The sequence below is a fragment of the Chenopodium album genome, chromosome 21 (assembly GCF_948465745.1).
Source record: "Chenopodium album chromosome 21, dcCheAlbu1.1, whole genome shotgun sequence".
Taxonomy (NCBI): Eukaryota; Viridiplantae; Streptophyta; class Magnoliopsida; order Caryophyllales; family Amaranthaceae; genus Chenopodium; species Chenopodium album.
The window spans coordinates 7,134,992-7,154,928 of NC_137854.1; the positions used below are offsets into that span (position 1 = coordinate 7,134,992).

At 34.2% G+C, this 19,937-nt stretch overlaps 3 protein-coding genes across 3 annotated transcripts; all 3 read left to right on the forward strand.

The window, feature by feature from the left end:
- Positions 1-1,341: 1,341 nt before the first annotated feature.
- On the forward strand, positions 1,342-2,918 carry LOC145600268 (thiosulfate sulfurtransferase 18-like). The gene is made up of 5 exons (XM_081656190.1): positions 1,342-1,493; positions 1,984-2,063; positions 2,151-2,221; positions 2,557-2,610; positions 2,792-2,918. Exons 1-5 carry the CDS (start codon positions 1,342-1,344, stop codon positions 2,879-2,881), a joined length of 447 nt encoding a protein of 148 aa, XP_081512316.1. The 3' UTR covers positions 2,882-2,918.
- Positions 2,919-7,051: 4,133 nt separating this feature from the next.
- On the forward strand, positions 7,052-10,924 carry LOC145600269 (MLO-like protein 4). Its single transcript, XM_081656191.1, has 15 exons — positions 7,052-7,168; positions 7,394-7,451; positions 7,966-8,201; positions 8,303-8,419; positions 8,519-8,579; positions 8,693-8,778; positions 9,019-9,093; positions 9,183-9,268; positions 9,415-9,464; positions 9,601-9,641; positions 9,754-9,924; positions 10,019-10,054; positions 10,146-10,213; positions 10,330-10,390; positions 10,511-10,924. Exons 1-15 carry the CDS (start codon positions 7,052-7,054, stop codon positions 10,922-10,924), a joined length of 1,677 nt encoding a protein of 558 aa, XP_081512317.1.
- Positions 10,925-11,928: 1,004 nt separating this feature from the next.
- On the forward strand, positions 11,929-19,622 carry LOC145601242 (26S proteasome non-ATPase regulatory subunit 4 homolog). Its single transcript, XM_081657215.1, has 10 exons — positions 11,929-12,085; positions 12,197-12,310; positions 12,466-12,571; positions 13,344-13,458; positions 13,537-13,746; positions 13,829-14,135; positions 14,540-14,660; positions 18,894-19,006; positions 19,159-19,227; positions 19,351-19,622. The coding sequence occupies exons 1-10, from the start codon at positions 12,074-12,076 to the stop codon at positions 19,393-19,395; spliced, it is 1,212 nt and encodes a 403-aa protein (XP_081513341.1). The 5' UTR covers positions 11,929-12,073; the 3' UTR covers positions 19,396-19,622.
- Positions 19,623-19,937: the final 315 nt, after the last annotated feature.

Sequence of the window (19,937 nt, forward strand, 5' to 3'; positions counted from 1 at the left end):
TCCTTTACAACGATGAGGGAGAGGAAAGGCACAAAATTACTAAAGGGCTAAAATGAAGTATTATGTGGTACCCCTATTTTCCTATGTTATCTGACATCATATTCGCCTTCTTGCAACAGTTGTAAATAGAATAAGAATCGAGAGTGTTCGAATCCACCTCGATGTCACATACTCACATATGATGTTGATCTCCCATGGGATTTACCACATTCTCTTAATGGTATTTATGACTGCAAGATTATCGTTTCTATTATCATATTACGAGTACTTAAGAAGTTAGCTCCGTTTGAGCCTTCCCTTATGCCCAAAAAACACTATTACAGATAATAAATAATGCCCTTTTATAACTGAGTGGAAAGCAAACAAATAAGAGTGGGAAATTGAATTATTTAACTCTTATAATGTTAATGGTTTATTTGAATTTATTTTTAACTCAAAAAACACTCTTATATTTTAAGTGGGTGAAAAGGGTAAAAGATCTATACCTTCAAAATGTCTTTAGTGAGAATTCAACCCGAAGTTCAAGGTTGGAAGGTGTAATGTTTTCCACCTATGTATGTAATTGTCAGGTGAGATTACTAGATTAGACAATATACATATATACAAGTATTTTTTTTTTATCTTTTATTTATTGAGAAAATGTATTTGAATGATTGAACATGTATTTGGACGTATAAGAGGTAAGGTGGGAGAGATAACAATATTATATCGATGACCAAATCTCTTTTGGCAAATGTCGTGCTTGTTCTAATTGACATCTCTTGTCAATGACATCGGATCTTTTGGATAATAACATTATTGGTTTGGGCAAATATTATTAATTCAACCTTGTGTTGCTTGCATCTCTTTTTCCCTTAAAACAATACAATAATGGTTGTACAAAATAACAGTAATCTAGTTTTCCCCAGCTAATTGGTTAATAAGTTGTTCTTGTTGAAAAGTTTGACATTTATCCACTCTTCTTGATAAGAATAACCCATTTTTAGAAGCAAAATAATGATTTTAAAAATGGAAATTATAATAACCCCTTTTTATTGCTCAATTTAATTCCTACCTTATAGTGATTATGATTTTAATATGCATATTTTATTAGCTATTTATAGCTACATTAGTTAATTAGAATTACAAAGTCTTCTCAACACCCAAGGTTTATGACCTTGATTAATCAGTTAGCTACATGCCCACCAAAATTAAAAAAATAAAAATACTGAAAAAACTCACAGATTTGAGTTGAATTAATATTATGGGCGCTGTTGCCTCTATATTTCCAAGGTTAATTTCTGCAACACATATCATTCATAATTTTATCAAATCATTGCACTTAATTTTGTATCTTACAATATGAGAAACTTATTGTGTATTTCATCTGTATTTGCTTTCTGGGTTTTGTTTTTCTCTCCTGGTTATAGATCGGATAATCTGCAACTCGTCACCGTTAATGTTCATGCTGCTAATGATCTCATTCGTTCAGGTCATCGCTATCTCGATGTCAGGTAATTACTCTCTCCGTCCTACTAAGTTTATTTTCGAATAAATTGAATCTTAAAAAATAATTTGAAGGGTAAATAACAATTTTAGTGAGACAAATAAAGTTGATTTTTGGGGGTGACATAAGTTTTTGTATGGGTTCTGCTTTAGGTAGCTTTAATATACGCATAAAACATTAGATACGAAGTATGGAGTATATTTTATTTCATTACGGTGTATAGAAATATTAACTTTGAAACTTAAGACCAAAATTACGCATTGATGAATGTATTAAATATTTCTATTTACTACGTATAATTAGCTTCTTGTGTACTCCCTATGTTTTTTTGTTCTTCCCATTTATAATCGGATAAAAAATTAATATAAGAACTAAGGAAGAATCATCTTTTGTTTGTAATAATGAAAAAAAAAAAAGTTACTGAAATTTATTAGGAAATATATCTCTAAATTTTGTTTTTGGTAGCCTAATTATGTGGGAATATGATGGTGTAACAGGACACATGAAGAATTTAACAGAGGACATGTTGATGTAGAAAATTGTGTGAACATTCCTTACTTCTTCTTTAACCCTGCAGGTTGGCAAATTTCCCTCTTACTATCTCATTAAATCAGTGAAAATTGAATGTGTGACGCGATTATTTTGAATGTTCTAATTTTTCCAGGTCGGGTAAAAAACACCAAGTTTTTGGAACAAGTTTCAGCAGTTTGTAGCAAGGATGATCATATTGTTGTGGTACAGTTTATCACCATACTTGTTACTAAAATTCAGCATAAAAGTTCCGATTACAAATTCTTAAATTCACCACGATTTATACACACAACTTAGTACTAACGGAGATTGTTATTATAGTCATTAATTGGTTAAAGACAAAAGTTACTATATGTATAGAATTTATCTCTTGACCTCGCCTTCCCTTCACTCATGATGCATCTTTCATTAGCCACATGACCATAACTTTGATACATGTGACAAATTAGTGTACAATAGACACGTTGCTTAACTTGCACATTACTCATTTTTATTTTGTCATTTTGGTGATTAACATGTTCCGTTATTTATTTTTGAAGGGTTGTCAAAGTGGAGTCAGATCCGGCTATGCTACCACTGATCTTCTTAAGGCCGTGAGTTTCTTTTCATCCTATTTTCTAATTTCTCTCCTGTATTCATCATTAAAACATTAAGTTCCATTTTCTGGTTGCTAATCTTTATGATTAGTGAATATACTTGTAACTTATTAGCATAAACTTGACAATTTCTTATTAATGATCAAGTGCATGAATCTAATGAAAAGAAACGATGCAGGGTTACAAACATGTAAGCAATATGGAAGGCGGATATGCTTCCTGGGTGGAGAATGAGTTGTCTGTGAAGAAGTCAGATGCAGAGTTGTAAATTTTAGTAATTTTGTTTAAAATAAAATAAAATTGTGCTTTCTACAATTTTTTTTTTCTTTTTCTATCATCTAAGATAAGTTACTCCGTATCATATTACTCCTGAATTCAATTATGTACTCAGTACTTATTTTATTTATGTTTTTTAAATTTTAACTAGTGTGTGGCTCATGCGATGCCCCGAGTTGCTAGTTTGTAATTAACGTTCAATTAATTTTGCTTAATGTATTGAAAATCTATATCTTCAATATTTAATATTTTGAAAAAAGATTTGTTAAATTATCCTATGATATGTAACAAATAGTACAATTAAGGACTAATCATCTTATCCAAGTTAATTATAATTTTGATGGATAAACTTACATAATTTATGGATAGCTAAGGCGAAAAGACTTGCATCATAATTTAATTATAGTTTTAGGAACGCTTTTTTATATATAAGTATAAATTATTCCCTATGTTTTCCCGGTCTAAATAAATACATATAGCTTTAATGCCTTCAAACATGCATATGTAATTACGTAATATAAAAATTCTCTCTTCGCCTTTACATTATCGACCTCTTAGACAAGGGCACACATATAAAATCTATTAATATATTAATTAAAAGGCATCACTAAAAACCAAATGATGATAAGGGAATTTGAACACCCAACCCTTTATAAGAAAGATAGTTACTTAACCATCTAAGCTAATCATAAACTATGTTATAAATATGAAAATAAATGTATACGAAGTATAATTGATAATCACAAGGTCTAATTAAAGTAGCAACTGGTGCAACGCCCGGGCTACACACTAGTTTTTTTTATTATAAATGAAGGTTTTAGTAGGGTATTATCCACGCTTTTTGAGAAATTTTGGAGGTTATGGTGCCCGATATCGGAAAGTCTTGATATGCTAGGGGATCTCGGGGTCATATAATGGCGTTTGGAACCATATTGACCATTATATGTTGCCATAAATGTCCGTAGTGTAGCTTGATTTAATTTTATGAAATCAGTGCAGGTAGTAATTGGGTAAATTGACTGCTATAGGCATATTGAATGGTTTTACCCATCCAAATGGGCTCTCGAAGGGAATTAGGGACCATGGTCAGCAATTTTTATTTCCGAGCGAAAGAGGTCAAAAAATCCCAAAATTGAAGGCTATTATCCACGCTTTTTGAGAAATTTAGGAGGTTACTAGCCCGGTGGCGAAAGGTCTTGAGATGCTAATTAAGGGATACATCTCAGGGTCATATAATGACATTTGAAACCATATATGACAATTATATGTTGTCATAAATGTCCGTGGTGTAGCTTGTTTTTATGAAATCAGAGCAAATTGTATTCTGGTAAATTGACTGTTAAAAGGCATATTATTGGATGGATTTACCCACCCAAATGGGCTCCCAGAAGGTATAAGGGACCATGGTAAACATCTCAACAATTTTTATTTCCGGATGAAAAAAGATTAAAAAATCCCAAAATTGAAGGCTATTATCCACGTTTTTTGAGAAATTTTGGAGGTTACGGGGCCCGATGGCGAAAGGTGTTGAGATCCCAGGGGATACATCTAAGGGTCATATAATGACGTTTGGAACCATATATGATCATTATATGTTGTCATAAATGTCCGTGGTGTAGCTTGATTTTATGAAATCAGTACAAGTTGCAATCGGGTAAATTGATTGTTTAAAGGCATATTAGATGGTTTTACCCACTCAAATGGACTCCCGGAGGGTATTAGGGACCATGGTAAACATCTCAGCAAATTTTTATTGCCGGGCGAAAAAAAGGTCAAAAAATCCCAAAGTTGAAGTCTATTATCCACGCTTTTTGAGGAATTTTGGAGATTACGGGGCCCGGTGGCGAAAGGTATTGAGATCCCAACGGATACATCTCAGGATCATATATTGACGTTTGGAACCATATATGACCATTATATGTTGTCATAAATGTCTGTGGTGTAGCTTGATTTTATGAAATCAGTGCAAGTTGTAATCGGGTAAATTGACTGTTTAAAGGCATATTCGATGGTTTTACCCACCCAAATGGGCTCCCGGAGGGTATTAGGGTCCATGGTAAATATCTCAGTGATTTTTAATTCCAGGCGAAAAAAAGTCAAAAAATCCAAAAATTGAAGGCTATTATCCACGTTTTTTGAGGAATTTTGGAGGTTACGAGGCCCGGTGGCGAAAGTTTATGAGATCTCAGGGGATACATCTCAGGGTCATATAATGACGTTTGGAATCATATATGACTATTTTATGTTGTCATAAATGTCCGAAGTGTAGCTTAATTTTATGAAATCAGTGCAAGTTGTAATCGGGCAAATTGACTATTTAAAAGCATATTGGATGGTTTTACCCACCCAAATGGGCTCCCGGAAGGTATTAGGGACCGTGGTAATTATCTTAGCAATTTTTATTTCCGAGCAAAAAAAGGTCAAATATCTACGATGGCGAAAGGTGTTGAGATCCCAAGGAATACATCTCAGGGTCATATAATGACGTTTGGAACCATATATGACCATTATATGTTGTCATAAATGTCTGTGGTGTAGCTTGATTTTATGAAATTAGTGCAAGTTGTAATCGGGTAAATTGACTGTTTAAAGGCATATTGGGCAGTATTACGGTTTTACCCTCCCAAATGGGCTCTCGGAGGGTATTAGGGACCATGGCAAACATCTCAGCAATTTTTATTTTCGGTCGATAAAAGATAAAAAAAAATCCCAAAATTGAAGGCTATTCACGCTTTTTGAGGAATTTTGGAGGTTACGGGGACCGGTGGTGAAAGGTCTTGAGATCCTAGGGGATATATCTCAGGGTCATATAATGACGTTTGGAACCATATATGACCATTATATGTTGTTATAAATGTCCGAAGTGTAGCTTGATTTTTTGAAATCAGTACAAGTTGTAATCGGGTAAATTGACTGTTTAAAAGCATATTGGATGGTTTTACCCACCCAAATGGGCTCCCGGAAGATATTAGAGACCATGGTAAACATCTCAGCAATTATATTTCCGGTCGAAAAAAGGTCAAAAAGTCCCAAAATTGAAGGCTATTATCCACGTTTTTTGAGTAATTTTGGAGGTTACGGGGCCTGGTGGCGAAAAGTCTTAAGATCATAGGGGATACATCTGAGGGTCATTATGATGTATTGTCCCATTATTTATTATGATGTATTGTCCCATTATTGAAAGATATGAAAATTAAGGAATATATTTATTATACTACGTAAAAGATTTGGAATGATATTATAATAGATATATACATTATACGAAAATTGCCAAAGAAGATTTTAGCAAAAAGGAAAGGTGTGTTTTTGGAGGGAAAAAACTACATCAGAAATTGACACTTGTCATTCCCGGTGTTTGTTTTAGTATTATGTTATTGATTGATGATTAAACTAAAGATTTGAGACAATTACTTTTTTTTAAGGAAGTAAAAAAATTGAAAACCATACATTGAGCAAAATCAAATAGATCTCGCATGAGTATTTTTTCCTTTCCTTCATATATTTATTGATAAAATAGTTTCACTAATATTTTCTCTATATTATTTAACTTACAACTTATCGCTTTAACACATGTTTTAACTTTTAAGGAAGAAATTTGACGGTGTAAACGATCAAACTAATCAAAATACTTTAATACAAATAGCATATTCAAGTAATTTTCATATTGCTCGTGTTTTAATTATTTCGGTTGTTTTTTTCGTTTGCAACTAAAAAAAATGAGGAAATAGTGAAATACACAAGTTAACTTTTACGAGTACTCTATATTCCTTGAACCACCCAAACCAAAAGCCGGCCCATTGACTAAAATTGCCACCTTGACAATTTGATATAAAAGACCAACACAGAATGAGTAATGGCGCCAGGGATAGAAATACAATCTCAATTCGATCTCATTACACGTCTTATTCTATTCTCTTATTAGTACACCCATCTCTAAAAATGTACTCCCAATATTGATAACAACCCGACCGAAAATACAGAATTAAATGTGTCAAAAGTAGCAAAACTTTTATTTCTTTCCTTTTGATGCATCGAAACTACAAACTACTCTTTACCAAATACCAATTCACACATTCTTAATCACCTTAATTAAATCCCACCTTTTACACAATAAAACAAAAATTATGATCTAAACATTTTGAGATAATCACAATTTACAACTATGGAGGAGGAAGGACGATCATTAACTGAAACTCCGACGTGGGCCGTCGCTACCGTCATCTCTCTCATGGTCGCCACCGTCATTTGCTTCACCAAATCTGTTGAATTATTTGGCCGGGTAATTTTTAAATTATACAATGCAAAAACATAATGTTAGAGATATGAGATATCGGAAAATATGTGTGATATAAAAATAAGCAATACAAGCCATTCAATTATATTTTCTCTCTAATTAAGCACATAATGTGTCAATGTGTGTTTATTTCTCAATATTGTTCTCATTTTTTTTTTCTCTTTATGTTTTGTTATAATTAATTATTATTTATTAATTAATGTTTGTTAGTGGTTAGACAAGAGAAAAAGGAAACCTCTGTTGGCTGCCCTTAACAAAATCAAGGAAGGTATGATCCATGCATTTGTTTAATTTCTTATTTTGATTTATTTCTTAGTTAATGTGATGCAATGTTTAATCATGTTTCCTTTATTTGATTTTGTTTACTTGTCACACGTATTAATGTTTTGTACCATATTTATTAATGTGACTATTAATCTATAATCTAGTACTCCGTAAGAGTTATGTAAGTTTGTTTCGTTTTAATTCCATCGATCAACATGGATTTGTAGAGGAAAAGAATTGTGACAAACTTACGAAAAATTGATATGTATCACGGAGTACAATCTAAGACGTGTTATGTTAAGGAAGCCTAAGATTAATTTCGTCACTAATTGTGCTTGGCTTATATATGAGCCTTTAATAAACTCGGCCTGGAGAAATTAATGCATTTCATTTAACAATTGGGATGTATACTCATTACTTTGTGTTATCATTTTCATGACATTTTTAGCCTATGCACCACTCTAATGAAATTCTTATATACTAATGCATTGCATTTTACACTTGGTTTATGCATGTAGAGCTTGTAGTATTTGGGGTACTGTCCCTTCTGATGGGGCACTTCAGTATTTTTGTGGCCAACATTTGTGTAAAATCATCGGTGTTTAGCACTATGTTCTACCCATGTATACCGGAAACTGCATCAACTCAACCAGTGGTGATTATTAAACACATCACTAATTCGAATCAATCCAAGTATGCTCCTCCTGAGGACCATGATCATGCTATAATTCATGCTAGGCAATATTGTGACGAGGTAATTGCTTCACGTACTAATAGTTAATGATCATATGTACTGTCATATACTCGATTGATCTTTCTTCCAACAATGAAGTGTTTGTTTTTATTTACGTGCAGGGGTATGAGTCTTTTGCTTCATATGAAAGCCTCGAGCAGCTTCATCGTCTGTTGTTTGTTCTTGGTGTGACTCATGTTACTTACAGCTCTCTGGCCATTGCACTAGCTGTAATTAAGGTTGGATCAAGAATCTTATTTCTTCATACATTGGTAAATCTAGGTGTAATTTCTAGAAACTTAAATAAGGCTAACTGTATTCAACTTTTTTGTTTGAAGATCTATAGCTGGAGGGCATGGGAAGATGAAGCGAAAGCCATGGCTTCACAAACCTCACAAGGTCTAAATCTCTTCCTTTTTCTCTTAAAACAGGACTACATGCTTTCATTTGATTTTGTACCTTGTTCTTAAAACAATTTGATAACTTGGGTTCAATTGAACTTGTTGAACTAGATGATACAAAGCTAAAGCGTCTGTGTTCTTTTGTTGTCAACCATGCATATCACCCATGGAGCCAACACAAAGTTTTCGTTTGGCTGGTAAGAAGAATTCTGCAGCTATTTTCTTTTTTATTGGCCGCATATCTAATCTTCTTTTCCGCTGGTATAATTTGCTTGATTTACATACTGATTTTCTAGCAAAAAAAATTAAATTGATGAATATACCAAGTAAAAAGAGGAACATTGTTTAAAATTGTGTAGTACATGGTTGACAATTTTGAACACCTGTTGTGCAGTCATTTTATAGCTAGAAATGACTAGAATTATCTCAGTGTATAGCTTTGTTTCAGCCGCCAATTTTGGAGTTCAATTAGCAAGTCTGATTATATTGCTCTCCGATTTGGGTTTCTAACTGTAAGTTTCCCCATTTGTTCCAAGATAGATCATCCCATATCTGTCTGAAATGAGTAATTTTTACTGATACTAAATTGTCTTGACAACAGACTCATCAACTTCCATTATCCTATGATTTTTTCAATTACATGGTCAGAAGTATGGATGAAGAATTCCGGGATATTGTTGGTATCAGGTCAATCTTATTCTTAGCTAGTGGTATTTGGAGTCGAAATTTCTGATCACCCTTTCTATAAATCTGCTGTCATATTTCACTTCATACTAATTTTACAGAACTTATGTATGCAGTATGCAACTTGACTTTTGTTTCTTCTTTTTCAGCTTGCCTCTTTGGGTCTATGCCATAGTTTGCATTTTCCTTGATTTTCATGGTAATTTTCCAAACATCAGTTCTTTCTTTGGTTCATGCAGCCGACCCCATCCTATTGGGATTAACTCTGACATTGTTGCTGTAAGCTAGTTTTGCCTGTGATCTCCAAATTACTAACCAATGTGATCCTTTATCAGGAACTAATGTCTACTTTTGGCTTTCCTTTCTTCCGGCTATTGTAAGCTGTTCAATTCTTTGGCTCATTCTCTGTTTGTCTTAATTAGATAAATCCTTATTTTTCCTTGGCCGGTTGAGTTAAATTACTTGTTTTATGTTTGTGCTTATGGAAGATAATCGTTATAATTGGCACAAAGCTGCACCATGTTGTGGTGAAGCTCGCAGTAGAGATAATTGATTCACAATCATATATTAATGCCCAAGAGTTTAAATTGAGAGATGAGCTTTTCTGGTTTGGGAAGCCAAGACTTTTACTAAGGTTCATACAATTCATATCTTTCCAAGTAAGCAAATCCAAGAAATTGAGCCGTTATTATTAGAGTACTTTCTAAGCATTATACCTCAAGCATTCTAATGCCTACTGTATTTTTTCAACAGAATGCATTTGAGATGGCAATGTTCCTGTGGTCATTGGTAAGAAGTTGATCCAGAAAATCGTACGAAAACATTACACTAGCCAGCTAGTTAGTGTATTATGAGTTTCTGACAGTAATTTCTTTCGCAGTGGGAAATCAATGGAACTTCTTGCTTTATGGACAACCCAAGTTATATAATGATTCGCTTAACATTTGGGTAACTAATGGCCAATATATCGAATCATCAACCAAATTGTCATGATAAGACTACTATAAGCTGATAAATCAACCTGATTAGACTAATTTCAAGCTGCTATATATTGATCGATGCAGGATAGTTTCCCAAGTTTGGTGTAGCTTCATTACATTTCCACTCTATGTGATAATCACTCAGGTACATACTCTTAGTAAGGCTTTGTTTCTTTTCTGGTGGATAGAATGAAGCCTAATTGTCGTCTTCAACCATTGCTATTGTACATTTAGCACTTATGTATTGGTTCTTTTGGTGTGACAGATGGGATCGAGGTTCAAGAGAGCAGTGATCTCTGAGGGTGTGAGAAGATCGCTACATGGTTGGAGGAAAAGAGTGAGGGCAAGGCAACAAAGCAACAATACCTCTAATAGTGCGCGACTAAGCTCTTCATCATCAATGCCCTTGATTCATGATATGGACAGATACGGTTCCACCAGCAATAGAAGCAGCACTGATATTAGTTCTAGCAGTGGAAGAAGATCCTGGAGAAATGAAGGGTCTAGAAGGTGGTCATTGATGGATTATGGAGAAGTAGGAGTGCTATTAACTTCGCGACAACCAAGCTATGCAGACAGAGAAGGGATCAACTGTGATAGTGATTCTGGTAGTGACAGTTCTTATAATGAGGAGGACTATAATGAGAGAGATGGTGCTCGTTATTCTCGTATTCCGTGATGTTCATCACCTTTAGCTTGCATGTATGGACATGGCTGAATATATATATGCATATTGTTAAGACAATTATTTAGGTTTTTGAAGAGATCACAAGGGTTATGTTCAGATCATTTGTATTTCCTATTTGGGTTTGTTCTGTTCTTAGCTTCTTAATGCAACCTCTCTTGGTTGGGTGGAATGTTTACTAATTAATGATGTTGATAAACAAGTTTTTTTTTTGATTTTTTGATTTTTTATGTTTGAACAAATTCCAACTAAAGCATTTAATTGGGTGATTGGACATTCTTTGAAGATAAGTTGAATTACATCGTATATGATTCCCACTTTATTTTGATCTGGAATATATATCCACAACAAGTTCAAAACCGACTCTGAATTGAAATGGATTGGAATGAGAATATGAGACTTCTTAGTCTAGGGATAAATTCCGGTTTGGTCCAATCTTGGACAAATTGGAACAGTTTATTAAATTTTAGCTATTCTTTAAGAAAAAGAAAACTTGTTGCTTACTAACATTACATCATTTTACCAAAAAACATCACAATTAGTGGTTCAAAGACTCATAACTAATGCAAATCTTTAAAATCACCATGTATTGAACGTTACATCTCATGTCTCACTCAAAAGTTACTTCCTAATCAAAGTCTCCCCACTAACGGCTACAATCCTCTACTATCAACACTAGGTCGCTAGCTATTCTAATTGCGAACAACTACTATAAAATTCTAACCAGACTTAGAAATCAAACTTGCATTGTGAAAACCGTGAAACAATCCGCAATCAACGCATCGTATCCGCTCCCATGACGCTAAAATGATTATGTGATCATAACAATTGAACTATTTTCTTAACAGCCAAATAATTTGATCCATGACTTATTGATTATGTATCTAGTGATAATTCGAATAATTGATTCAATAACAATCGTGCATTACGCGAGTCCTAAAACTACTAAACTAGTATGGAAGTAATATGTTAATTTTTTTTTTTTTTTTTAGTTTAGGAGGAGCCATAATATAAATCGTTCCCCCCTGCACAAGTAAAACACCCAATTTTATGTTCGTCCTTGTTCATCTATAAAACTCCTTCATCACTGAAATCCTCTTCTTCGATCTCTCAATTTCTGGATTCTCTCTCTTCTTCTCAACCATGGTGCTCGAGGTTTCTTGCTACTCAATTTCATCTCGAATTCCTTCTTTAAACGAGTTTCAAATTAGGGTTTTCAATTTTACTAACATTCTTTTTTCCCCCTTTTTGATTGGAATTTTTCAGGCGACTATGATCTGCATCGATAATTCGGAGTGGATGCGTAATGGTGATTACTCGCCCACCAGATTTCAAGCTCTTTCTGATGCTGTTAATCTCATCTGCGGCGCTAAAACTCAGGTTTTTTTTTTCTTTCTCTTCACTTCTTTTTAAACCCTAATTTACAATTTGGGGGTTAAATTTGTTATCAATAGTGTTAATTTCATCAATTGATAGTTTTGTTTTTTGTGGATAGTGTTTGATGGGTTTTGATGTTATTGATTGATTTCGTGTAGTCTAATCCGGAGAACACTGTCGGAATTCTGACTATGGCTGGAAAAGGTGTTCGTGTTTTGGTTACTCCTACCAGTGATCTTGGAAAGATTTTGGCTTGTATGCACGGTTAGTTTTCGATCGATATCTTGTGAATTGATTAATATTAATCTTGATTATGCTTTTATTGAAAAGGTTGTTGTGAATGCATGATTAGAAAGCATGACTTTTTGAACTTTTGTAGCATGTATCTTAGCTGACTTGAGGATTATCACATTATGTCTAGTTAGGTTGATTTTAGGGCTAGAAGAAATTGATGGGTTGGATGGCATTTGATTTTCCGATCAAAGTAGAATATGAAAATTCCTTGCGTTTAGGTAAACACAGTGGCTTTCGAATAGAATTAGTAGAGTTTAATACAATGTGCCACTCGATCCTAATTGTTGGAAAGAATTCAGCTAAATGTACTGTCCTATAGTTTTTCGACAGTCATTGTCAAATCTTGTTGGACAACGTGGAGAAGAGGAAATATATGTTGATCGATGAAGTTGGTACAAGGTGAATGACTATGTTATCTTTTGGTTGAGGTAGAAAAATGGAGAGACGTTGCTTGGAATTGAGCTTCCAATCACCTTTTGATAATGTTTATTCAATTGTGTCATAATCTTTCCGTTCATGTTGCTATGTAAACTTCCAAAAAAGCTACATGATTCTTGGACGTGTCTTGTTCCACTGCCTCCATATGGGTAGGAGAATTGAGCTTCCAATCACCTTTTGATAAGTTTGATTGTTAATACAATAATGGGGCGAACTTAGGGTTGTTGTTTCTTTTGTAATCTTCCATTCTCTCTTTGTGGAAGCTTTCTGATTGAATTGCTAATTTGCTACTCTCTGGTCTCAGGTTTGGAAGTTGGTGGTGAAATGAACTTGGCTGCTGGAATTCAGGTGGCCCAATTGGCTCTTAAACATCGACAAAACAAAAAACAGCAACAAAGGATCATAGTTTTTGCAGGAAGGTTGGTATTTGTCTTCAATATTTTGTTGTCTTTTGATGTAGTGGTTTACATATTATTAATCTAATTATCTGCTGTCAGTCCTGTCAAATATGACAAAAAAGTATTGGAGATGATTGGGAGGAAGTTGAAAAAGAACAGCGTGGCCCTTGATGTTGTTGATTTTGGTGAAGATGAGGAAGGGAAGTCAGAGAAACTTGAGGCCTTAGTTTCTGCAGTAAATAACAACGAAACCAGCCATATTGTCCATGTGCCTCCAGGTGCCAGTGCCCTGTCCGATGTGCTGATAAGGTTAGTGATTACTAATACTCTATGTGACTTAATTGTGTAGGTTATTGAATATTCTCTGATTCATGAATGTGTCTTGGGACAGTACTCCCATATTTACTGGAGATGGGGAAGGAGGAAGTGGTTTTGCTGCTGCTGCCGCTGCTGCTGCAGCTGGTGGTGTTTCTGGATTTGATTTTGGTGTAGATCCTAATTTGGATCCTGAGTTGGCTCTTGCCCTTAGAGTTTCAATGGAAGAAGAGAGGGCAAGGCAAGAAGCAGCTGCAAAAAGGGCTGCAGAAGAAGCAACTAGACAAGAAAAAGGAGGGGAACAAAGCTCCCAAGACACAACTATGGGGGAAAGTAGCAATGCTGCAAATTCCGAAGCTGATAAGAAAAATGACATGACCGAGGTATGTAGATGTGGTAGGCTAACATTGCCTAAGGATATAATTTATTTTTTAAATTTTTGGTTTTGTTTTGTTGTTGTTTTCCTTTCTGTTTCAAGCTAAATTATTACTAAATTTAAAAGTTCATTCTTGGTTGCTTAGACATGGTTGCAAATTGGTTGTTTGAACACCTGCAAAGTTTGAGACTTAACTTCAATGAATGCAGCAGAAGTTGTACATGCATCATGAGAGGGATAATTAAAAATGCTAGATCTTATGGAATTTTTTCATGGCTTTTTTGTTTTGTTGTGTGTGTGTGTGTGGAAACTGTGTCTTTAGCATGTTTTTCTGCGTTATGTTCATTTTCATTGATTGTTAAACTTCTTTTTCATTTGCTTTTGTATATGGCTAACCCATGACATCTACAGGATGATGAGAATGCGCTGCTGCAGCAGGCACTAGCAATGTCAATGGATGACCCTGCCTCCACTACAGCTGTGCGAGATACTGATATGTCAGATGCAGCTGATGACCAGGACTTGCAACTTGGTTCGTTTCTTATGCTTTCTCTATTAAATTGCACTTATTGAGGGTAATATCTTTTTTTTTTTTTAATCCAGCATGGAAAGAGATCTTCCATGATTACTGTGTAAATATAATCATTCAGTGTCTTTGGTAACTCTACTAACTTACACTTTAATATAAGCAGTTTCATGAGATTGGAAATAAAATGACACATCCTTTGTCAGGGTAGAGAATTAGAGTTTTATTCTTTTTCTGGCACATAAAATAGTCGAAAGATAGAAATGCTGGTCTGCTGGGCAGCTTGTGTATCAGCGAGTTTGACATGGTTCACATATTAAATTGCCCACAACATCATACCCACTTTACTCCACATTTCAGGAATTTAAGTACAGTATTAACTATTAAGTATTCCTCTGCTAAGGTAGAAATCTTGAATCTTTCTCATATCTAGGGCTTAATGAAACTCTAAAGGCCTAGTTTGTCAATTGAGTGTAAATAAAAAAATTTAATGATCTGAAAAAGCCGGGTATTAGCTTGGAAGGATTAGGCTTTTTAGAATGGTTTATTTGTGGACATAACTGTCCTGTTATTATTTTTTTGCTTGGGAGACATGAATGTTGTATAGTCTCTCTTAAAAAGACTATCCTGTCTTTGATATATTTTTTTGGGGAAAGTTAAATAACTCAATCTTAGAGCTGTATGAATCAAACTTCTCAATAGCAACTATCAAGCAAACTTTTGATAGCATGTCATTTTTAGGAGACTTTTTAATTTCATGGGGATTTCTATGTTGTAGGGATGTTCATGATTTTTTTATTTTATTTACATCAAAGAGGGATGTCAATATTTCTAAGAATGAAACTCTATTTTTTCATCTAATTCCCCAATCTTACATCCTAAATCCTCTTTTTAACCTTCACAATTCTTATCCAAATTTTCGTTATTATTTAGGGCTCTTTATCACTTGATTAGTTTCAAGTTTGCAACCAAGAACCAGAAGAACTCTAAGAGAAGACACCATCTTAGCCACCTCTTGCTGTGAGAGGATGGTGAGGAAGAGCACCAATATAATTTTGCATGAAAACATCCTCTTTTTGGTTGTGCTTTTGTGTGTGAAGACTGGGGGTGGGGGGTCAAGGTTGTGGCATTTAAGGAAATGCTTATCAATAGGTTTTATTGTTAAGAATTATTTCCTTTGCTCCTTTAGTATTGCAATACGGAGTGCACCAAATTTTAGGTGGGGGTAAAAGGGGAGAGTTAAAATTACAAACGTGTCCATGTGATTGCAAGCATTGACTAAGGCAACAACCCAACAAGTATTAAAAGTTTTTAAAATTATATATATATATATATATATATATATATATATATATATATATATATATATATATATATATATATATATATATATATATATATATATATATATATATATATATTAATTTTCTTATTTTTTTCTTAAAATTATCATTATTTTTAACCTAAAATGGGTATTCCACAATATATGTGGAACTTCCTAAAGGAACGGAGGAAGTATATTCTTATGCAAGATTTATGATATTTCTAGTTAAGCATCTTTTGTAAGTTGGTATGTGATTGTTGTTGTGCAGTTAAATTTAAGGAATATTATAACTTTGTCACTAGTTGTAGGTTGTCCTAAGTTTTTGTTATTCAAGACAAATGTTCTTTTTTTTTTTTTTTTTTTTTTTAAATTTGTTTGTTAATGTTATGAACTGACCAAGCACGACCAAATAATGGAGAAGAAAGCAATAGAACAATAAAATAGAGAAGAAAGATTGAGGCTTTGATTAACAAAAAACAACAGTTTACACAATTGATAGGTTTAGTGGTAATAGCCTATCAAGCTCTATAGTGAGTTTAGCTCACAACTCTCCAAAATGGCTTTAGGCCACGACTCTCTCTAGGTTTCCCTAATACATTTCTGCCTACCTCTTTCATTCCCCTCCCTCTCTATTTATACTAAGGAGTAAGGACTATTAACCTAGTAAACTAATAATACTAAAATACCCATACTATCCTCGTCCATTACAGTTAACTTTTGATACACTGCTGGACATTAGTAATTACTGAGCAATTCTACCATGTTTGTGGGAGTCTATTAATCTGGCCCTTACGAATATTTATCCAGATAGCAGAGTTTCCACATTTAGAAACTCTAGCAAACTCATGGGGTCTATTAATCTGGGCCTTTCCAATATTTATCCAGATAGAAGAGCTTCCACATTTAGTTACTCTAGCAACTCATGACCACCATTAGAGGAATTCTGGCCATTACCCTTGCTGTTGCTGCTGCTCACCTATCTCTTTCTTTATTTCCCTCGTGCATATGCTTGGCTAAGATTTGTTTTTATGCAAACGCTTTGGATTAATTAGGCTGTTGGAGGTTATGGAAGTGGTGGATTTGGGTCACTGAGGTTGTGGTAGCTGTCTATCCTCTCGGTGAGACTGTTATTTGGTTGCTGAGCATGGAGGGGGTGGGATAGTCGATGCCAATGGGGGGAGGAGTATAGGCCGTGTCATGGTGGTTTGTATTGAAAGCTGTGCGATGTGATGGTAGGATGATGGGAGATGACAAGGGTTTTTAGTGATTTGGGGCTGGCTGGCTGAGGTGTCAATAGTTCTAAGTAGGGAGTTGAATCCTAGGGGATTTGGTGAATGAAGAGGACTGCTTTTGGAGTGATCTTATACAGGGAAAGTAAAAGGACTGAAATAAGATTAACAAGCACTAACAGATTAACCAAAGAATTGGGATTACCATTCCTTTCCTTTTTTTTTTTTTTTTTTTCTAGAAACCTTTACTCAAAGCAGTGGCGGATCCAGGATTTCCGAGCTTGTGAGTCACCCTGAACTCAAAGGTTTACATCGTGTCAAAAGGCTTCCAGGGAATCAAAGGCACTCGGTTGTGTAAATACCAACCATATGCTACTATTACCACCAAAAATACCATCGTATGACTCCTAACATATAAGTTCCATAATCTAAAGCTTATAACATAGCAATAGTAAAGCTTGTTTAATTTTATAAAATACCCCATTACTTTTAATCTAGTTGTAATATAAGCTCTTCTGTTCTTGTTAAAAAAAAAAAAACAAAAACAAATCCCATTACTTTGGTCATGCTATATACAAATATACTTTACAAATGCCAGTTGCAACAGATTCTATTACATTTTCCAAGTCTACAAACTAACACAAAAACAAGACCTTGCACAATAGGGATTACAAAAATACACCAAACTTTCTCACAATTAACTAATATACAGTTCAAAATTGATAATTCTACTACAATGGGGACTTTTATCAAAAAGGTAAATATAAATCAGAACAGAGAAATTTGCTTTTAACATTGTACCTTGAAATATAAAACAGATAAATATAAATCCAGCAACTGCAATTGACAGAGGCATTTGAATAAAGCTGAACTATGAGCAATTTAAATTACAACTTAAAATTAAATTACCAAATAAAATCTTAAATTTCACAATTAGTAGCTCAAACGCATGATTAATCAACTAAAACAACAATTTCAGAAGAAAAAAAAAAACCAGAATCAAGAACACAACATAAACCCGTAATAATCAAAAAAACATTCAATATAAAACAAGAAAAAAACAATTGAGAATCGAACTGCATAAAATGGAAGTATTGCAAACTTAGAGAAAGCTCGTACCTTTCTAATTGTATTCAGAATAATAATCTCCAAACAAAAAGGGTGATAAAATTTGGGAATTAAAAAGGGTGATAAAATTTGGGAATTAAAAAGGGTGATAAAAATAGATAGCAGAAACAAAGGCCTTGTTGTCTTGAAGGAGTGATTGAGTGAAGAGGTGGCCAGATGCGTACGTGTGAATGACACGGTGGGCAGGTGGCTGGTCTGGCACTCCGGCGTCGGTGGTCGGCTGGTTGATGTGAGAGAAGGAGTTAGGGTTGTGAGTTGTTAGAGAGGGAGTTGAATGACGCGTTTTTTTTTTTTTTTTTATTTTTTTTATTTTTTTTAATTAAACTTAATTTTTTTTTTTTTTTTTGCACTGCTGAGTCACGTGACTCAGCGTGCACACATATAGCTCCGCCACTGACTCAAAGAGGCCCATGGGAAGTTCTTTCCATAGCAATATCTAATGTTGCCTTTTTCTAGCTTATAATATATTTGCTCAGAAGCATTATCAAGCTGATTTCCCTCTTATGAGACATCATATATGTTTGAGCTATGAGTTAACCCTTTGTGTTATGCATGCAGCTCTTCAGCTTTCGGTAGAGGAGGGTGCCAAAGAGTCAACAAGTCAGTCAAGTCAGACAGATATGACTAAATTGCTGGCAGACCAGTCTTTTGTTTCATCCATTCTTGCTTCGGTATGTAACTCATTCTCCCACTTTTTTATTTAATCGCAAGTCTGAAATTTATTTGCGCTCTCCCCCCTCCCCCTATTTTTTATGCAAGAACCAGTCTGAAAAATGTTCACGTTCCCCACCATTTACATAAATCTCATATTTTTTGCTGACAGCTTCCTGGAGTTGACCCAAATGATCCCTCGGTGAAGGATTTGCTGGCTTCCATGCACAATCAGTCTGAGGTGAGCTAATTTATTATAGTAAATATTTTATTATCATTGCCACATTAGATGTGTAACCAAAATGTTGGCTGTTTCAATTGTTGATTTAAATGTCATATTTGTGACTGGTGTGTTAAATTGCAGAAGAAGGATGAGGATAAGCCACCAAGTGAAGAGGAGAAGAAATGATGCAATCTCTTTGTCAAGTCGAATTAATCAGAGGGGCTTTGGTAGCTTGTAATATGGCTTTGTATTTTTCACTTGGAAAGGGAAGGTCACGATATGATCCAAATGTTGCTTACAGCATGAAGAGTTTCAACAATGTTTTTAGTCCCATGCTAATTCTGTGAAGCACTGAGACAATGTGCATTTCTTCATTGTTAAAATTATTGTTAAATGAATAGAACTTTGGGTTAGTTATTTTGTTGTACTATTGCGTTGATTTAGTTTCACATTTTTTACATAAATTGATGCAATTGTCTCTAAGATGTTTCTTCTAGTTCCGAATGGATATCATTCTATTAAGATAAAGGTTATGGAGTATAGTATTTCATATTCTTATTTAATGACTTTGGGTTCATTGGAATAGTTGTAATCAACATTACGTTGTTTTATAATGTAAAGTTCGTGTCAATGGTTAACAATTCAGAACTAAACACTTCCAGTAGTTTTAGACTTTTTGTTAAAATCATAAAAAAATTTATTCAAATCAATAAAGGTATGTTTAGTTA

What these genes read in the sequence shown, in the direction of transcription:
- LOC145601242 (XM_081657215.1), top strand. An exon ending in CTGTCCGATGTGCTGATAAG is followed by an intron (nt 13,747 to 13,828) that starts GTTAGTGATTAC and finishes GTCTTGGGACAG; the next exon opens with TACTCCCATATTTACTGGAG. An exon ending in TGACCAGGACTTGCAACTTG is followed by an intron (nt 14,661 to 18,893) that starts GTTCGTTTCTTA and finishes TTATGCATGCAG; the next exon opens with CTCTTCAGCTTTCGGTAGAG.
- LOC145600269 (XM_081656191.1), top strand. Translation starts at nt 7,052, where the DNA reads ATGGAGGAGGAAGGACGATCATTAACTGAAACTCCGACGTGGGCCGTC. An exon ending in CTAGGCAATATTGTGACGAG is followed by an intron (nt 8,202 to 8,302) that starts GTAATTGCTTCA and finishes ATTTACGTGCAG; the next exon opens with GGGTATGAGTCTTTTGCTTC. An exon ending in TCCGATTTGGGTTTCTAACT is followed by an intron (nt 9,094 to 9,182) that starts GTAAGTTTCCCC and finishes TCTTGACAACAG; the next exon opens with ACTCATCAACTTCCATTATC.
- LOC145600268 (XM_081656190.1), top strand. Translation starts at nt 1,342, where the DNA reads ATGAGAAACTTATTGTGTATTTCATCTGTATTTGCTTTCTGGGTTTTG. An exon ending in CATCGCTATCTCGATGTCAG is followed by an intron (nt 1,494 to 1,983) that starts GTAATTACTCTC and finishes ATGGTGTAACAG; the next exon opens with GACACATGAAGAATTTAACA. An exon ending in AGGATGATCATATTGTTGTG is followed by an intron (nt 2,222 to 2,556) that starts GTACAGTTTATC and finishes TTATTTTTGAAG; the next exon opens with GGTTGTCAAAGTGGAGTCAG.